The sequence below is a fragment of the Hylobates moloch genome, unplaced genomic scaffold, assembly GCF_009828535.3.
Source record: "Hylobates moloch isolate HMO894 unplaced genomic scaffold, HMol_V3 SCAFFOLD_23, whole genome shotgun sequence".
NCBI classification, from domain to species: Eukaryota; Metazoa; Chordata; class Mammalia; order Primates; family Hylobatidae; genus Hylobates; species Hylobates moloch.
In genome coordinates, this window is record NW_026652298.1 from 20020722 (window position 1) to 20036116 (window position 15395).

General features: G+C 43.2%; 1 protein-coding gene and 1 long non-coding RNA gene across 4 annotated transcripts in view; one reads left to right on the forward strand and one right to left on the reverse strand.

The window, feature by feature from the left end:
• The window catches only part of LOC116462595 (uncharacterized), a 53750-nt gene extending 50917 nt beyond the window's left edge, over positions 1 to 2833 (reverse strand). For all 3 annotated transcript variants that reach the window (XR_009211864.1, XR_009211863.1, XR_004246401.2), the window contains exon 1: positions 2568 to 2833. This is a non-coding gene — a long non-coding RNA (uncharacterized LOC116462595). The remainder of the gene's footprint in view (positions 1 to 2567) is intronic.
• Positions 1321 to 15395, forward strand: part of MAP1B (microtubule associated protein 1B) — a 97718-nt gene continuing 83643 nt past the window's right edge. The window contains exons 1-2 of the mRNA XM_032145227.2: positions 1321 to 1504; positions 9480 to 9581. Coding sequence (XP_032001118.1) covers positions 1321 to 1504; positions 9480 to 9581 — 286 coding nt within the window. The remainder of the gene's footprint in view (positions 1505 to 9479; positions 9582 to 15395) is intronic.

Sequence of the window (15395 nt, forward strand, 5' to 3'; positions counted from 1 at the left end):
CTTAAAGCTCGAATTCCCCAGTCTTCTATGATGATACCACGTTTGCACATTTTGTTCTTTCCTCACCCTCCTCCCCTTTTCTGGGACAGAAGCTATATTCAGTATGTTTGTGAGAAATGGTTGTAAATAGGCTGACTTAAAAACAAAAACAAAAAAACACATTTTTGAGTTCTTCTAAACATAAACAAAGGCAATAAAAATTCCCAATGCTACATATATTTTAAAAGACATCATTGTCACGAGATAATTTTGCTTGTGTGTTCCCCAAGGAACTGAAAAGTACATTATAGTCACTGTAACCCTGCTGGGTAGAGACAGTATCTTCTCTTTATTCTTATTACTGATACTATGTGTTCAGCATATTAAGGAAAGAAATTGGTATCTAATATAATACATCTGCATTTCTCTCATTTCCCATGAGCACCACAAAGCCAGTACTTTTTCATCCTTGGCCCTGCCACAGTGGAATCCAAGGCCTGAACAACAGTAGGCTTAAGTTTTGCATTTTTGATGTATTCTTTAAGTGAAGGTGGTAAATATTGACATTGGTAAATATTAGTAAATTCGTCTTCTTAAAGCCACAAGGTCAAAGAAAAGACAGGTTCCGTCTTCTTAGGCGGGGTAACCACAGCCCCACATCTGCCCACTGTGGCTATCCCAGTTTCTGAGAACCTGGCTACATCATACATGGCACACAAGGCAGAGGCCTGACTAGTGCAACTCGGACAAGAGAAAGACCCTCACTCTGAAAATGGAAACTCATCCCATTCCCATGCACAGACAGGGTGAAGGTGAGGAGTGGGCAGTGGGTGTGTACGTGGTGGGTGGCGTAGGTTGAAAGCGTCTTCCCTCTTCACGGCTGCAGCAGAAGCTCAGCGGGCGCCCCAGCCCCTTGGCTCGCGGCCCTGCCCCGACCATTGTCCGCACACCTCGTCCCTCCAGCTTCCGGGCCGCGGGCGAGATGATTTGCTGCAGATGACATCAGCCCCTGGCCAACGGCTGGAAGAGCGGAGGCAGCCACCGCGTGAGGATATGCCGGGTGGTCCTTTCTCCTCCTCTTCCTCCTCCTCCCCGGCTCCCTGCCTAGTCTCCATATAAAAGCGGCACCGCCTCCCCGCCCTCTCACTCCCCGCTCCTCTCCGCCGCGCACTCTCCGCGGCACTAGGAGAGGGCGGAGGAGGAGGCGGCGCGCGGCGCCAGAGGAGGGGGGACGCAGGGGGCGGAGCGGAGACAGCACCTTCGGAGATAATCCTTTCTCCTGCCGCAGAGGAGAGGAGCGGCCGGAGCGATACACTTCGCCGAGGCACAGCAGCCGGCAGGATGGCTACCGTGGTGGTGGAAGCCACCGAGCCGGAGCCGTCCGGCAGCATCGCCAACCCGGCGGCGTCTACCTCGCCCAGCCTGTCGCACCGTTTCCTTGACAGCAAGTTCTACTTGCTGGTGGTAGTCGGCGAGATCGTGACCGAGGAGCACCTGCGGCGCGCCATCTGCAACATCGAGCTCGGTAAGTGGCCCCGCACCCCCAGGGACGCGTGCTGGCAGACGGGCAAACACGACCCCACCCAGGGCGCGACGGTCACTGCGCTCCTCCCGCGCGCCCCGCACCCATGCCTCTCCTCGCCACCTCTCATACTTGGTCCAGACTCTTTTTTGGGCTAATTAAGAATAATCCGAATTATTAGATATGAGACCCAGAGGGAGAGTCTCCAATAACCTTGAGGGGTCTGTCACCACGCTGGGTCCGCAGCCTCTGCTGAGTTGGCCACCGCCTCTCCCGCTAAGTGAAATGCAGGTGTCAGGGGAGCAGAGGCCACAGTAAAGCCGCCACCGCAGGAGGCAGAAGGGTGGGGGAGACCTGATGCAACCGCTCCTTTCAGTCCCCTTCTGGCCTCAGGAAAAGGCTGGGACCCCCACCACCGCAGACCTGGGGCCGAAGCCCCATGTGCCAGGGGCCGCGTGGGATTCATCCTCACCACGGCTAACTCAGCCCCTGAGAAACGCCTTTTCTGATTTCAAACCTCCCGATCCTTTCTTTCCTCAGAATGACTAGGCTAGTCCTAGGGCCACGCCCGCTCCCCCCCGCCCCCACCCCCCCGCAAGATGCTGGGATGCAGAACTGCCTGCGCTTCGCCACCAGACAGAGCCCGCCTCGCTACCGCCCCTGGGGCCTGGGCTGCAGCTCTCAGAAAGGACAATGGGACCCCAAGTTGTGGGGTGGGGCTGCTGCTTTTAGAAGTCCCAGCCTCAGGAGTGATAGCTTGAAGGGGGTCGGTGAGGGAGACGTCAACGGGTAGGGTCAGCTCCTCGCCCGGTGCGCGCACCAGTGGCGCGCTCTGCGGAGGCCGAATAGCGGTACGCCGGAAACCCTGGGCGGGGCCGTGAGGGTCCGGCGGGCACAGCCTCGGGCGCACAGAGAGACCCGCCCCCAGCCCCACCCGAGCTGCCGCAATGCCCCCGGACCGACTGCCACACCTGCCCCCCCACACTGCGGCTCCCCCCGTCGGGCACGGCTGGCTGGGCGTGCGCTCCGCCCGGGCCTCGGGCTGGCGGGGGCCGCGCGCCCTCACCTCTCAGTTTGCCTGGCTTTGTTGCACTGGGAGTCCCTGGGTGGGCAGCTCTGGTCTCTGCCTTTCCCTTTATCCCCGGCGTCCCGGCCCTCCCCTCGCCCCTGACAGAGGTCGCCGGGTCCCTCCGCAGCCCCAGCCCGCGCTCTATTCTCCTGGGGTGGTGCTGAAGCGTTTCTCCGGGAGACACCGGTTGGTGGGCGTGGTGCAGTCCGCACTGCGGTCTCTACGGCAGCCCGAGGCGGACAAAGGGCGTTCACGCAGCCCTCCTTCCCCGCTCCCCCTCCCCAATAAAAGACGAAAGAAAAACCTTGTTTTAGATGAAAAAATAAATGCTTGTCATCTGCCTCTGCAGTTGGAAACGGCCACTTGTCCCCAGAACAAAAGGCTGCAGGGTGGGGACTGGAGTTGCGGACCTGGTTCTTTTGTTTAACTTTAAAGCACTTGATTTTCCCTTTTAGCTTAAAAAAGAAAAAAGAAAAAAGAAAAAAAATGTGAGCAGAAAGTCGTAGTATTTTATTCCAAAAAATTCAAGAACAAGAGATATTTCAATAGTGAAATGTCTTATTTGAGCATCTCAATAACCCTTCATTTTCAGACTATAGGCCTTTGGTCTAATCTGTTCTAATTTAGTTTATTTGCACAATTTTCTCCTTGAAAAATTTTACACGTACTGACTTTGGGTGTGGCTATTGTGGGAATCAATGACTTTGGATTTTTTTCATTAAAAAATTATTTGTAAGTGGCATTTCTGGGAAATAGGAATATATTAGGAGGTGCTTTTCTATCTACAAAATCTTCATAACCATTCGATGTGGTAGTGCTAGGAGAGGCATCATCGACCCCGTTTTAGAGCTGGGGGCCCAGAGAGGCAGGAAGGGTAAGAGAACCGGCTCAAGGTCACAGCACTCATAAGTGACAGAAGTACCAATACTGCAGCGTCACTCGTTTTCTGACCCTGTCATGATGTTAGTGCAGGGTTGGCTAACATCCTATGATGGGAGGAAGGTTTCAGTACAACAGTTTTCAGGGCTTGCCTTTGTATGGCCATCCACTTGTGGGCAGCGCCCCATGCTGGGAGATGGTTCCGCAATCACCTTCGGGCAGTAATTACCTTCCTGCTTTGTTACTCATCTGATCATCCTTTCAGTGCCCTATTCCTCAGAGGGTTTATTCAAGATGCATCTGTTTATGGAGAAAACAGACGCATCCACGTACTGCTATGAAGAAGGGCTCCCTGCCTTTACTCGTTTTTACACTACTAGCACTTAGTGACAAAATTCAGATTTGTCTTCTTGACATTAATTTTTTTAAAAATTCGGTTGAAGTATTATATAGAGAGGAAAGGGCGCAAATCAAAGATGAGCAGCTCAACGAATTTTCACAAAACGGACATGCCTGGGTTACCCAGATCAAGAAACAGACATTACTGGAACCCCAGAAGCCCCCTTGTGTTCCCTTTGCGATAATCATCATGGCTTCCTGATTTTTTAATTCCCTAATTTGGTCAGGTTTTTGCATGGAACTCTGAAATGACTATTGATCCCATTTAGAATCAACCAAGTGAGTGAGCAGAGCCATTTCTTTACACACCATAGCAGATGCTGCTTTTCCTCTGAAGATGTCTTTCCTGGGTTCTGGGGTCTTGGCTGCAGCTCAAGATGCAGGCCCGTCCAGCGCTAAGTGAAAATCTTGCTCCCATAGATTTTCAGACAGTCTGAGATGACTTAGCAACAGAGCAGGCTGGTCCTGTTTTCCTGTGCACGACAAGCTGCTGCTTCAGCCGCCAGGTCTCAGCTGGGCCTCCTCCAGAGGCCACTGCTGTTGTTGCTTGGTGCCTTTGGGCCTTGTGTGAAGCAAGATGGAGCTGCTCCAGGGGGGCTAGCTCTGATGATTGTGTGTTGCAGGCTGGGAAGGCAGTTCCTCATCTGTTACTCTTTCTTCCTATTTCACCTCCTGCCTTAACTGAGACTCTGGGTTTGGAGACCCTTGCGACTTGGATTCTTGCCATCTGATTACTGAGGGCTCTCTGGGAAGCCTAGAAAATAATCTATAAATCTGTAGAGACATGGTGGTAATGCAGTAAATCAACAGGCCTGGAAGTCCCAGTGTGGATGCTTCGTAAATGCTTTTTGAAACCAGGGAAGAGAGATGGTCCCTCTTGTTTTCTCAACTATATTCGGAAAGCATAATGAAGGCTTTGGACATGTATCCTCCAGAGTTTGGAACAATAGTGTTTCCTCGGACTAAGCTAGCTTCATTTATTTAGTCATGCAGGACTTTATTCCAACTCGTTTTCGCTACCATCAACTACTACTCTTTGGCACCTCCTTTTTCTCCTCCCTAATTAGCCCCCAGCATGGATTTAGCCAGTGGTTCTCATTTTCAGCAAAACCCTGCTTCTTGGTTTTATTTTAATACATAGAGGACATACATCCGTGCCTTGCAAACTGAATTCTAGAGCTTTGTGAAAGTTTTCATTGTTTCATTTTTTTTTTAAGGAACTAAAACATATAAAGAATACTAAATGTCTGTTTGATGTTTTCAATTACTGTTAGATTATAACTTTTCCTTTAGTTAACCCTGGGAATCAGCAAGATTTGTTGGTGAAAAGATAGATGAATGTAACATCTACTGCTCTGCATTTTTTAGATAAAAGTTTAGCTGATTACAATGTAGCATTCTGATGTCACTTAACTGAATGTCCTTCAGTCTAAGATGGTAAGAGAATTTAAAACCCAGGAAAGATTTGGAGTTTAGTTTTCCTTTTAACAGGGGAAATAAGAAACCAATACTATATGTGGTGAGAATTAAATGTTAGAGAGTCTTAAATTTACTATATTTGTCTTTATACTTTTCAAAGTCAAAGACAGATGAATTTCTGCTTGCACTGCTTAATTGGTATTATCTACGACAGCTCTGTGATCCATGCTGAAACACAAGCCAGTCCCCAAATTTAAGGTCATTAAGTTGTTCACCTTCTCTAAGGGCTTACTTTAAAAAAATAAGTATAACTTTTTAGACAAGCAAATAATTATAAGTCATTTCTCATTTGCTTCTATTGTAAGATGTTATCTCCGAACTAAATTATTTATTATCAATGCTTTGAAACTATGAGCTCTGTATGTAAGATATTATCTTCATACATATATATGTTATGAACATCAAGTTGCTGGCTTTAAAAAAAGAAAAAAAGCAAATTAAAGATGAGTTCAAGAGAAAAAATAAGAATTTTTTCCTCTGAGAAATAAAGCATTCCTAAACGTAGCATTTCCTTTAGTTTATTTATGTAGTTTATGATTTCAATCTGATTTCAGACCACTTTTTAGCATAGTTTTACAAATGTAATCTTATGATTATAGGTTAATCATTTAGGTACTTGGAAAAAATATCCAAAAGCCTGTTTTTCAGAGGGAGCAACTAAAGCCCATAAAGGAAAATCAACTTGCCAAAGGCCCAAATAACTGTCAGATAGAACCCATGTGCCATCAACATGCAATGCATGGTCATTTCATTTTGCTTTCCTCAATCCACTGTCACCTTTAGAAATATGAATTTTAGCCTTTAAATGGGAGGTGCTTTTTTAAATTGTTGGTTTCATTAAACAACCCTGCAAAATGCTTACATGATTGGTAAACTTGGAACAATCTAGCCTATATACACCAAGAGTACCTGACTCTTCCTCATTTTTCACCCTGACTTGTTCTTTGATGACCACCCCTGCCTCCCTGCCCCGTAACCTATTCTTTTCTCCTTTTCTCATCTGTGTATATCATGTGCATGTTAGCCTCCCTTGTGTGCACTGCTACCACCTGGGGTCAGAGAACTGAGAAGGAAAGATCTTTTGTCGCTCTCTGGTCCCAAGGAGCTCACTTTCAGGGCTGGGCAATAGCCACAGAGCAGGCCCAGATTGTTCTCAGAGATGACGGATGCCTTTTGGCTCCAGACATTGAAAGAATGGGGTTCACTGCCTCCAACTGCCTGGAGTTATTCTGCCCCTACCTGGGTAAGCCCAGAAGGGGTACAGTCTTAGACTGTTGAGGAAACAAAGCCTCTGGGAAGAGCTTGACTTGGGGCATATTGGGGTGAAAATCAGAAAGAGGGCTTCCCTGCTCCCCAACAGAGACCAAGATGACTTGCTTCTGAAAGCCTCTTTAGAACCTCTTCACCAACACCCCAGGGTGCCCTCCAGCCAGATTCAGAGAGGGGAGAATATGGGAAGGGCCAAAAAGATATTTTTCTGTCCTGTGAACTTTAGAGGGCTCGCTGTTGGCTCCTTGTTAGGCACAAAAGAGAACTACATAAACCTACTAAATGCAATATGAACCTTCATTGACAACTACTCTTTGCCTTTACCAATATTATCCAGCAGGAGATACAAAGTAATTGCAAATTATTTTATTTCTAAAATTGGTATGGAAAGTGGCCTGATTCCAAAATTTTCCTTTCCAACTAAAATAGCTGGCAAATCCATCGTAACCTTTGTTTTATAAGTGGTAGTAGTGGTTGTGCGTTGCTAAGAAAACAATTTGGGTGGAAATTGCTCTCTTGAAAAAAGAAGCCTACATTTTTAGTTTCATTGGGAGTGTAAAAATGAGAAATATTTTTATTAGCCGTTTACTAGTATAATTTAGAAATTACTAAGTGGATTTATCATTTAGTACTTTTTCTATTGCTAAATTACAAATATATCAAAAATAAAATATGTATGAAAATATAAAGCAAACATTTAATTGTGTGTGCCATGACAAGTTAACTGAAGCCAAGGGAAAATGGCAAGTAACAATGTAAGAGCAAGTCTGCAGATAACCCTGGATGAAGTCATTCAAATAATGTACCAATTTAGACATTACTTAGAACAAAGACAGAAAAATTGTATGAATTTAATTTAAATGCATATGTCTCATTATTAACTTATTGACCCAGCTTGACAGGGTAGAAGACAAAGTGGAGCTCAGACCTGGAACATGGAGAATTCAGTCAACAATACCAATTAAGCAGCTCAGACAGGAACTCGATTTTTTGGCACTAGACTAGTATATAGTGTATACATTGAAGTAAAATATTCTAATGAATTCAGACCTCTCAACCTGTCAAGCTCTCTGTGAAACAAAAAAGAACCCATTTATCATTTCTGCACTAAAAAGATCTGCGAAATCTCAACATGCCTTTCTTGTTAAAATTTAAATACTCCATTAGCACAAATGCAAACTGAGGCTATTAATGTTTCCAGGGAGAGCCATAAAATTCTCCCTTATAATTTAACCTTTCCTTAAACGTGTTAACTCTTCCACACCTGAATTCTTCCCATTGATCATATGAGAAATTTCTGCCTCTATTTAGTGGACACACATCTATCTGAAAATATTCCTCCTGGTTGAAAAGGTCTGTGGTGTGTAATCTAAAGATATTTTAGATGTGCAGTGAACTGAGTTTCCAGAATCTTTTTTTTTTTTTTTTTGTAATGTCTATGTATAATCCACCTTGATTCTTTACAGGATAGGAAGACTGAATACAATCTAACCAAGGGTAAATACAAATATGCCTTAAGGATCCAGTGTGTTATTTAAGTAACACACTGCTATTTATTCCCCCAAGTGTGTATACATGACTAATGTCCAACAAAAATGATTACGTGACTGGGTGTTAATTTAGAGATAGTTCACCTGCTGTGTTCTGCCTAGGGGTTCAAGCCCTTAACTTTAGGAGGTATGCAATAAATGTTTGTTGTTCTAGAGATTTGTTTCTGGCAATTGAGAATGCTCTATACAAAGGTACAACGATGGATACCACACACTGGCTCCACCATGAGCAACCTATTAGGAAAAATGTAATATATAATATGTAAACATGTAACACACACACACACACACCAGAGTTCTGGGGTTCCCCAACTTTCCCTGGCTTACTCTCCAGACCTCCCTTCTGTGATGCTCTCTGCGGTTCCCTCTGGGCCATCCCCTTTGGGAGGGCAGGAGAAAGAGGACAGCGGGAGGAGGAAGGAAGAGGCTAGAGAGTAGGGCATGAGCACCGGAAGCTGCCCTCATCTCGCCTCTTGCCCTCCTGTTCCTCTCACCCCGGATATTCCTTTCAGCCTAGGGAAAGGAAGTCTGAACTTTGGTAGGAATAGCTGATTCATGCCCCTAACTCCATAAATGTTTTATAAAGTATAAAAAGTTGCCATTTTTCTTTGCCTCTGGATAAGAAAATTGAATACAATTAACAATTGTGAATAAAAGAGCTGCCTGCCAAGCTACTCAGGTAACAGAAAAATGCCTGGAAGGACAGACAGGCCAAGTCTCGAAGATTGAGTGGACCCACCCTGTTTATCAAAAATCACATAAATCTTGGATTGATATCCAGGGCTTGATAAACCAAAGTCAAAAACGGGATGGGTAAAGGAAAGAAATTATACATGTATACTACCAGAACATCATTTTAGAAACAAAGGCCCGTGCTTGAATGGCAGCCCCCATATATTTTCTTTGCCTTTATTCTACATTTTCTTGCCACCTACAAGTGGAGTTAGTCTGTCTACAAGCTAGATTTAGTCTGTTGGCCTCTTAGCTTCTTAAGAACTAACCATCTTCCTGCCCTTTCTAGTCCCTCCCTGGAGTACAGCCTGTCATTTTCCTAATAACTGTTTTCTTTGACTCTTCCAGAAGAGGTGCATTTACATTTTATGAGGGGCAGAAGTTCAGTCCACACTGCTAATTATCCCTCCCTTGTGGCCTGGTGGAGAGACCTCCCTGGCCCTCCCATTTTGTGGGCATCCACTGCTAAGCCACCAAGCTCTTCAGAAAAGGAGTTCCCACATCCTCCCTGAAAGCCTGAGAAATGTCACTGTGATGTTGTCCAAACCACTCTGAAATGACTAACTGGAAGTCTCTCAACTCTCTTTCTTTCCCTCCCTAGGAATCCGATCATGGGACACAAACCTGATTGAATGCAACTTGGACCAAGAACTCAAACTTTTTGTATCTCGACACTCTGCAAGATTCTCTCCTGAAGTCCCAGGTGAGGCTTCCGCTCAGTGTTCGTCAGCCTAGAATTCCAAAGGACAAGGAGCAAGTTAGAAAGCTTTGTCTGAGGCAGCAAAAAGACTCTCTTATTGCTAAAAGGATACTTTGTATTTGTTATTATTACCTAGGTTAGCCAGCAGCCACAGTTAAGGAAGTCACTCTAGATTATCACTGTGTGGGTTATCTATTTTGTGGATTCTTAATGAGTTTTTAAGTTCTAGGGTTGTGTATGTGTATATATATATACACACACACATGAATGATCACACAAATTTTGAATTGATATCTAGGGCTTGAGAAAGAGAGGGAGAGAGATAGTAGAGTGCGTGTATGTGTATCTCACTGTACTCTGAGCTCAAGGGACTACAAACTATTTAAATGTTAATCTTACACAAATGAAATTGTGAATACAAATTGGATGCTCCTAGGATCCCAGAACTGTCTTCCTGCAAAAGAAAAAGGAAACATATACTGCATTTCAAAATGAAATATACATCATCATTTCATAATTGCATTATCACCTGCCATTGCATTACCACTTATCTTTCTTAGTGTGGGTAAAAGAATCTGACATTACAAACTGCTGTTAAAATAGCCTTTTTTTCAGAGATGAAAAAGAATACCAAAGAATAATTAAAGGTAAGGATGCAAAAATTTGTCATATGTGAAGATGTTCCCACTAACCAGCCACCTCCCTGGGGCTATGCTCTGACCCATGCCTCTGGCATGGGGGATGTATTAATGCTGACCCATCTCATCTTCTTCTTGTGAGCAATAACCTATATTCCTCCCATTTGGTCACATTTAGGAATTATGAGACAGTTTCTGGCCCATAAAGATTCCAAACCTGGAATATATTTCTCCAGACCTTTGCCACTGACCCATCAGAAGCACTGTATTACATCTTATTTCTTGACCATCACTTGAATTTTACATAAGAGAAAGCTATTTTCTGTCCATATGCTTCTGTTATATGATTCCTAATTTTATTGGCATTGATATAACATCAGGAATGAGATTCAGCCTATTTTGACTGGTTAGATCGTATTCCATTAGTCTTGTATATACATTGATATTTGAAATCCCTTTTATAGAATATCAGTGCCTTCATGAATCACCTTTGGCTGCAGTAATATGCCCATAGGACTGTCTCAGTTTTTCCTTTTGAGTTTAATATTAGAATAAAATCCCATATATTTCAGTTATTGAAATGCATTGTAGCTTTCAAGTATGGAATTGAGTAAATGTGCTAAGAAAAGCTTAGCAAGAAATGGTTTATTAAAAGTTAAACTTGCTGCAAAGCCACATGAAAAATCAGTTTTTAAGTAACTTTGAGAAAAAAGGAATCCAGAGACTGTCAGACAGCATATGATTGCTGAAGGAAAGGTACAGTATAAGGTTATTTCTCTTGTTGTTATTTTATTGTATTTTTGTCTTGCAATATTTCCATATCTTTTAAAACCATCTCACAAAAAAATGAGGGAAGTGCTGTTTTCCAAAAAGTATGATTATTTCAAAATGTAAAAACTACAAGCTTTTATTTTTTCTCTGTAGGTTGTTCTGGCTTTTTTACTATGATTGTTTGTAAGACTACTTTTTTTGTGTGTACAAGTCATGTGGTTCTCATTGTGTTCATTCATATTTGGATTGACTTTTTCGAGTGACAACTGCATATTGCATAATGAAAGGCTGCAAGCATTGCTGAAGAATTAACCATTTCTAGACCCAAGACCTAGTATTGCTCTTGTGGAGTAGGAAGATCAAGTTCCCCCAAACTGTCACTTTAGCCTAATGTACCCCATTCTCCTCTCCTTTCTCCTGCTATCACCTTCAGTAAGGATTGGTTACCTACCTAGTTGTATAGTGTTATGCTAGAGGCTGTGTTTGGAGATTGGCCTTTGGACACACAGCATCTTTACTATTCTTGCCAACGCTAGAAAGGACTGATATTACGACTTTCCCTCTCAAGCCTATAAGTACACTTTACAGGCCAAGGCTCCCCTCTGGGAATTAAGCATCTAGAATAGAGCCATTATAGTCATGCTCCTGTGTCAGGAGCATGAAGGTTTCCAACCAGGACTGTAAGGTGATAAGAGCACATGTCAGAATCAGTTTCAGATAAGTGTGTTTTAAAGAGAAGAGATGTTAGAGGATAAGAAGACATGGAGATCACAGGATGATCACTGGATTGTGCCCAGGGAAGCCTTTAGCTTTTCCCAAACAAACTGGAAAGGTTTTATGGGAAAATTTGAAGTCTGTTTTTAAGTGGGTCCAAGTCTCGTGGTCTCTTCCTGTCTCACTTGAAATAATGTAAAAGCTAACTCATGTACTTCAGTTCCCCTGAAATGGAATTAGCTGAACATTTTCCTTTAGAGTTTCAAGAATCTTTCATTGTTTTTTGAGACAGCGTCTCACTATGTTGCCCAGGCTGCTCTCAAACTCCTGGTCTCAAATGACCCTCCCACCTCAGCCTTCCAAATAGCTGGGATTACAGGTACATGCCACCACATCTGCCTAATTTCAAGAATCTTAAATTAACTTAGAGCCAAGGAGCAAGATGAAGGATGGATCCCCTAATAAAAATAGAGCCATTTTTCAGCCAGGTGAAACATTGTTAAATAGCGCCTACAATATACCAGGCATTATAGGGTGCTTGGTGAGTGAGGACACTGTGAAGAACAAAACAAATACAGTCATTACCTTTATTACACTTATATTCTTGTGAGAGGAGAAGGCATTTAACCGTCATATACAGACCAGCATAAAATCTAGCCCCTTGCATCAAATCCAGGCTTCAAACAGATTTTTGGGGGGTTTGAGTTTAAAAAAACATAGAGACAGGGTCTCACTATGTTGCCCAGGCTGGTTTTAAACTCCTGGGCTCTAGCAATCCACCTGCCTTGGCCTCCCAAAGTGCTAGGATTATAGGCATGAGCCACCATGCCCAGCCACGGTTTTGTTTTGTTTTGTTGTTTTAAGGCCAGCAGAGTTATAGTAAAATATTTATTGCCTTCTATGACATAAGTAAATTAAGGCTCAGATCACCCATATACATGTCTTATGTTCCTGTTGGTTATGATAGCTTTTGTTGTTTTTTAATAACTAGAGATCACTTGTAAAGACTGAAGATAGCCTCAAATTGCAGCTAACAGATTGTGCAAATGGCACAAGATTGATTCCTTTGTACTAGTTTATCCCTTATACTAGTTTTTAAATATGGTTTTGAGATTTGATTTGACTATTTCTTCAGGATTTAGGTCTCATTCAAGACCACTCTGAAAGACTTAGTCATCTTGAATAATATCCTTTGAGCAGGAATCTGGAATATGAGTGCTTTCTCTACACAAGGTGGGTGGTGGGTGCCTCAGTTCCCCAGAATGTTAGTCCTGTGATCTTTAAGCCCTGTCCAACTCTGGCATACTGTAATTCTCGGAGTGGTCAGTCATCTGGGTTTATCTTACTATTACTTTGCCTTACTATTGCAGCATTGCCGTGCCTAAAGATCACTCAACAAACATTTGCTGTGTGCCCAGGGCAGGTCTCTGCTGATTTGCCTTGATATAAAGCCATTCCTGGCCACATCTAAGCTGGCTCAAGTGAGAACAGTCATCTTGAAAGAAAAGGTTAGGTGTTCTTTTATGAACACTCTCTAGTCTTTCACTCAAAGGAAAGTTCAGTAGTTGAGTCTTTTCAAAATAGAGGAACAGTCTTTTGTTGTTGTTGTTGTTTTGAAACAGTCTTAGCTATGTCATCGCCCAGGCTGGAGTGCAGTGGTGCAGTCTTGGCTCACTGCAACCTCAACCTTCTGGGCTCAAGTGATCCCCCCACCTCAGCCTCCTGAGTAGCTGGGACCATAGGTGTGCACCATCACACCCAGGTAATTTTTTTGTATGTTTTGTAGAGATTAGATTTCCCCATGATGCCCTGGCTGATCTTGAACTCCAGAGCTCAAGCAATCTGTCTGCCTTGGCCTCCCAAAGTGCTGGTATTATAGGTGTGAGCCACTGTGCTCAGCCAGAACAACAGTCTTATATTTCTTTATAGTTATGATTTTAAATACTACCATAAAATTTTTATTTACCTACTATATCATATGTTTTTTGTACCCTAATCATGTTGGATGAGAATCATCTTGGTTAAGTCTGACCACAAAAGCAAAGCTAGCCTTACCATGCTGTACAGGGTTTATTTCATTTTCCATTGCCATTTGCTTCTTCCCCAAATTTAACTTTAGGACTGTCTATGTATAGTAGTAAAGAAGGATATCTCCCAGGGGTTGTAAGAAGTGCCCCATAATTATCTGTGGTAGACAGACACCATTTCAAAACAAGCAAACAAATAAAAACTATTCCCAGGACAAGTGACATCAGACTGAAAATCAGTTTCAATTTTTATTTTTTCCCATCATTTTGCCACTTTTATCTGCCTATTAAAATAATTAAAAAATTTTGATCATCTGACTCCTCATCAGCAGCCTAGCATAATGATGAAGAGTGCAGATTCTGGAGTCAAACTGCCTTGTTTGATCATAACCCCAAGGTTTATTTGCTGTGTCATCTTGGACAAGTTACCTAACTGTTTTCAGTCTTCTTGTTTGTAAACAAGGATGACCACTTCCACTTCATAGTTTCTTTCTTTTTTTTTTTTTTTTTTTTTTTTGAGACAGAGTCTTGCTCTGTTGCCCAGGCTGGAGTGCAGTGGCACAATTTCAGCTCACTGCAAGCTCCCCGTCCTGGGTTCACACCATTCTCCTGCCTCAGCCTCCCGAGTAGCTGGGACTACAGGTGCCCACCACCACGCCCGGCTAATTTTTTTCTATTTTTAGTAGAGACGGGGTTTCACCGCGTTAGCCAGGATGGTCTTGATCTCCTGACCTCATTATCCGCCCACCTCAGCCTCCCAAAGTGCTGGGATTACAGGCATGAGCCACTGCACCCGGCCCCACCTCATAGTTTCAATGCAGATCAAATGAGTTAAAGTGTGTAAAGCTCTTAAGACAGGGCTTGTCACATGGAAACAAATGTGAACGAGTGCTGTCTTCCTTGTGGAGTATCTATTTGACTTGTATATTTGGTGATTGTTATTATCTGTGGGAAATACTGGGTATTGATATTTGACTCATTTCCTTTTTGTAGTAATTTTAAATTTGTATTAAATTTGTTTCTCAGAGAAATGATTGCTTTCAGCATTCTCAGAAGGCGCAGAGCTGCTGATTATGTGTAAAGGGTGACAACATTCTATGACTGAGCTTCTAAGGTCCTTTGGGCTTGAGAGCAAAAAGCTGGCAATGCTTTAAAGTGCTGGCTGGTAAAGCAGAGCCTGAGAGGGGGGTTGGAGACCATTTGCAAAATGGTCCTGTGGGTGCCCACACAAGAGCTGTCAGGGAACATGTGCACAGTCTGAGGGCTGGCCTGCCTTCTTGCTATGATAACCCATCCATGGTCACTCCCTCCACGCCGTTCTACACTCGCTTTTCTCTTCTGCTCTCACCAATCAACAGGTGACTATAGACGTTGCCAGGTTTAAGAAACAGATTTCTTGTGGTTTATTTTCTTAGCTGAATACACAGTAAGACCTTGATATATTTACATTTTATCACTAGTTTTATAACATCTAGATCACATTCACAAAAATCATCATAAAATGTGATGGATGGTGTATATGGGCAGTTTTGTTTTAAGAACTGATGCCTTTTTCCTAGAAGATAAACAAACCACAGCTGAGCATCTTTAGATTTGTGCTGAGTGATTGCTAAAAATATCTTGCCTGGAGATTGGTTTTTGATGGAGAATTAGAATCAGCCCTTTGA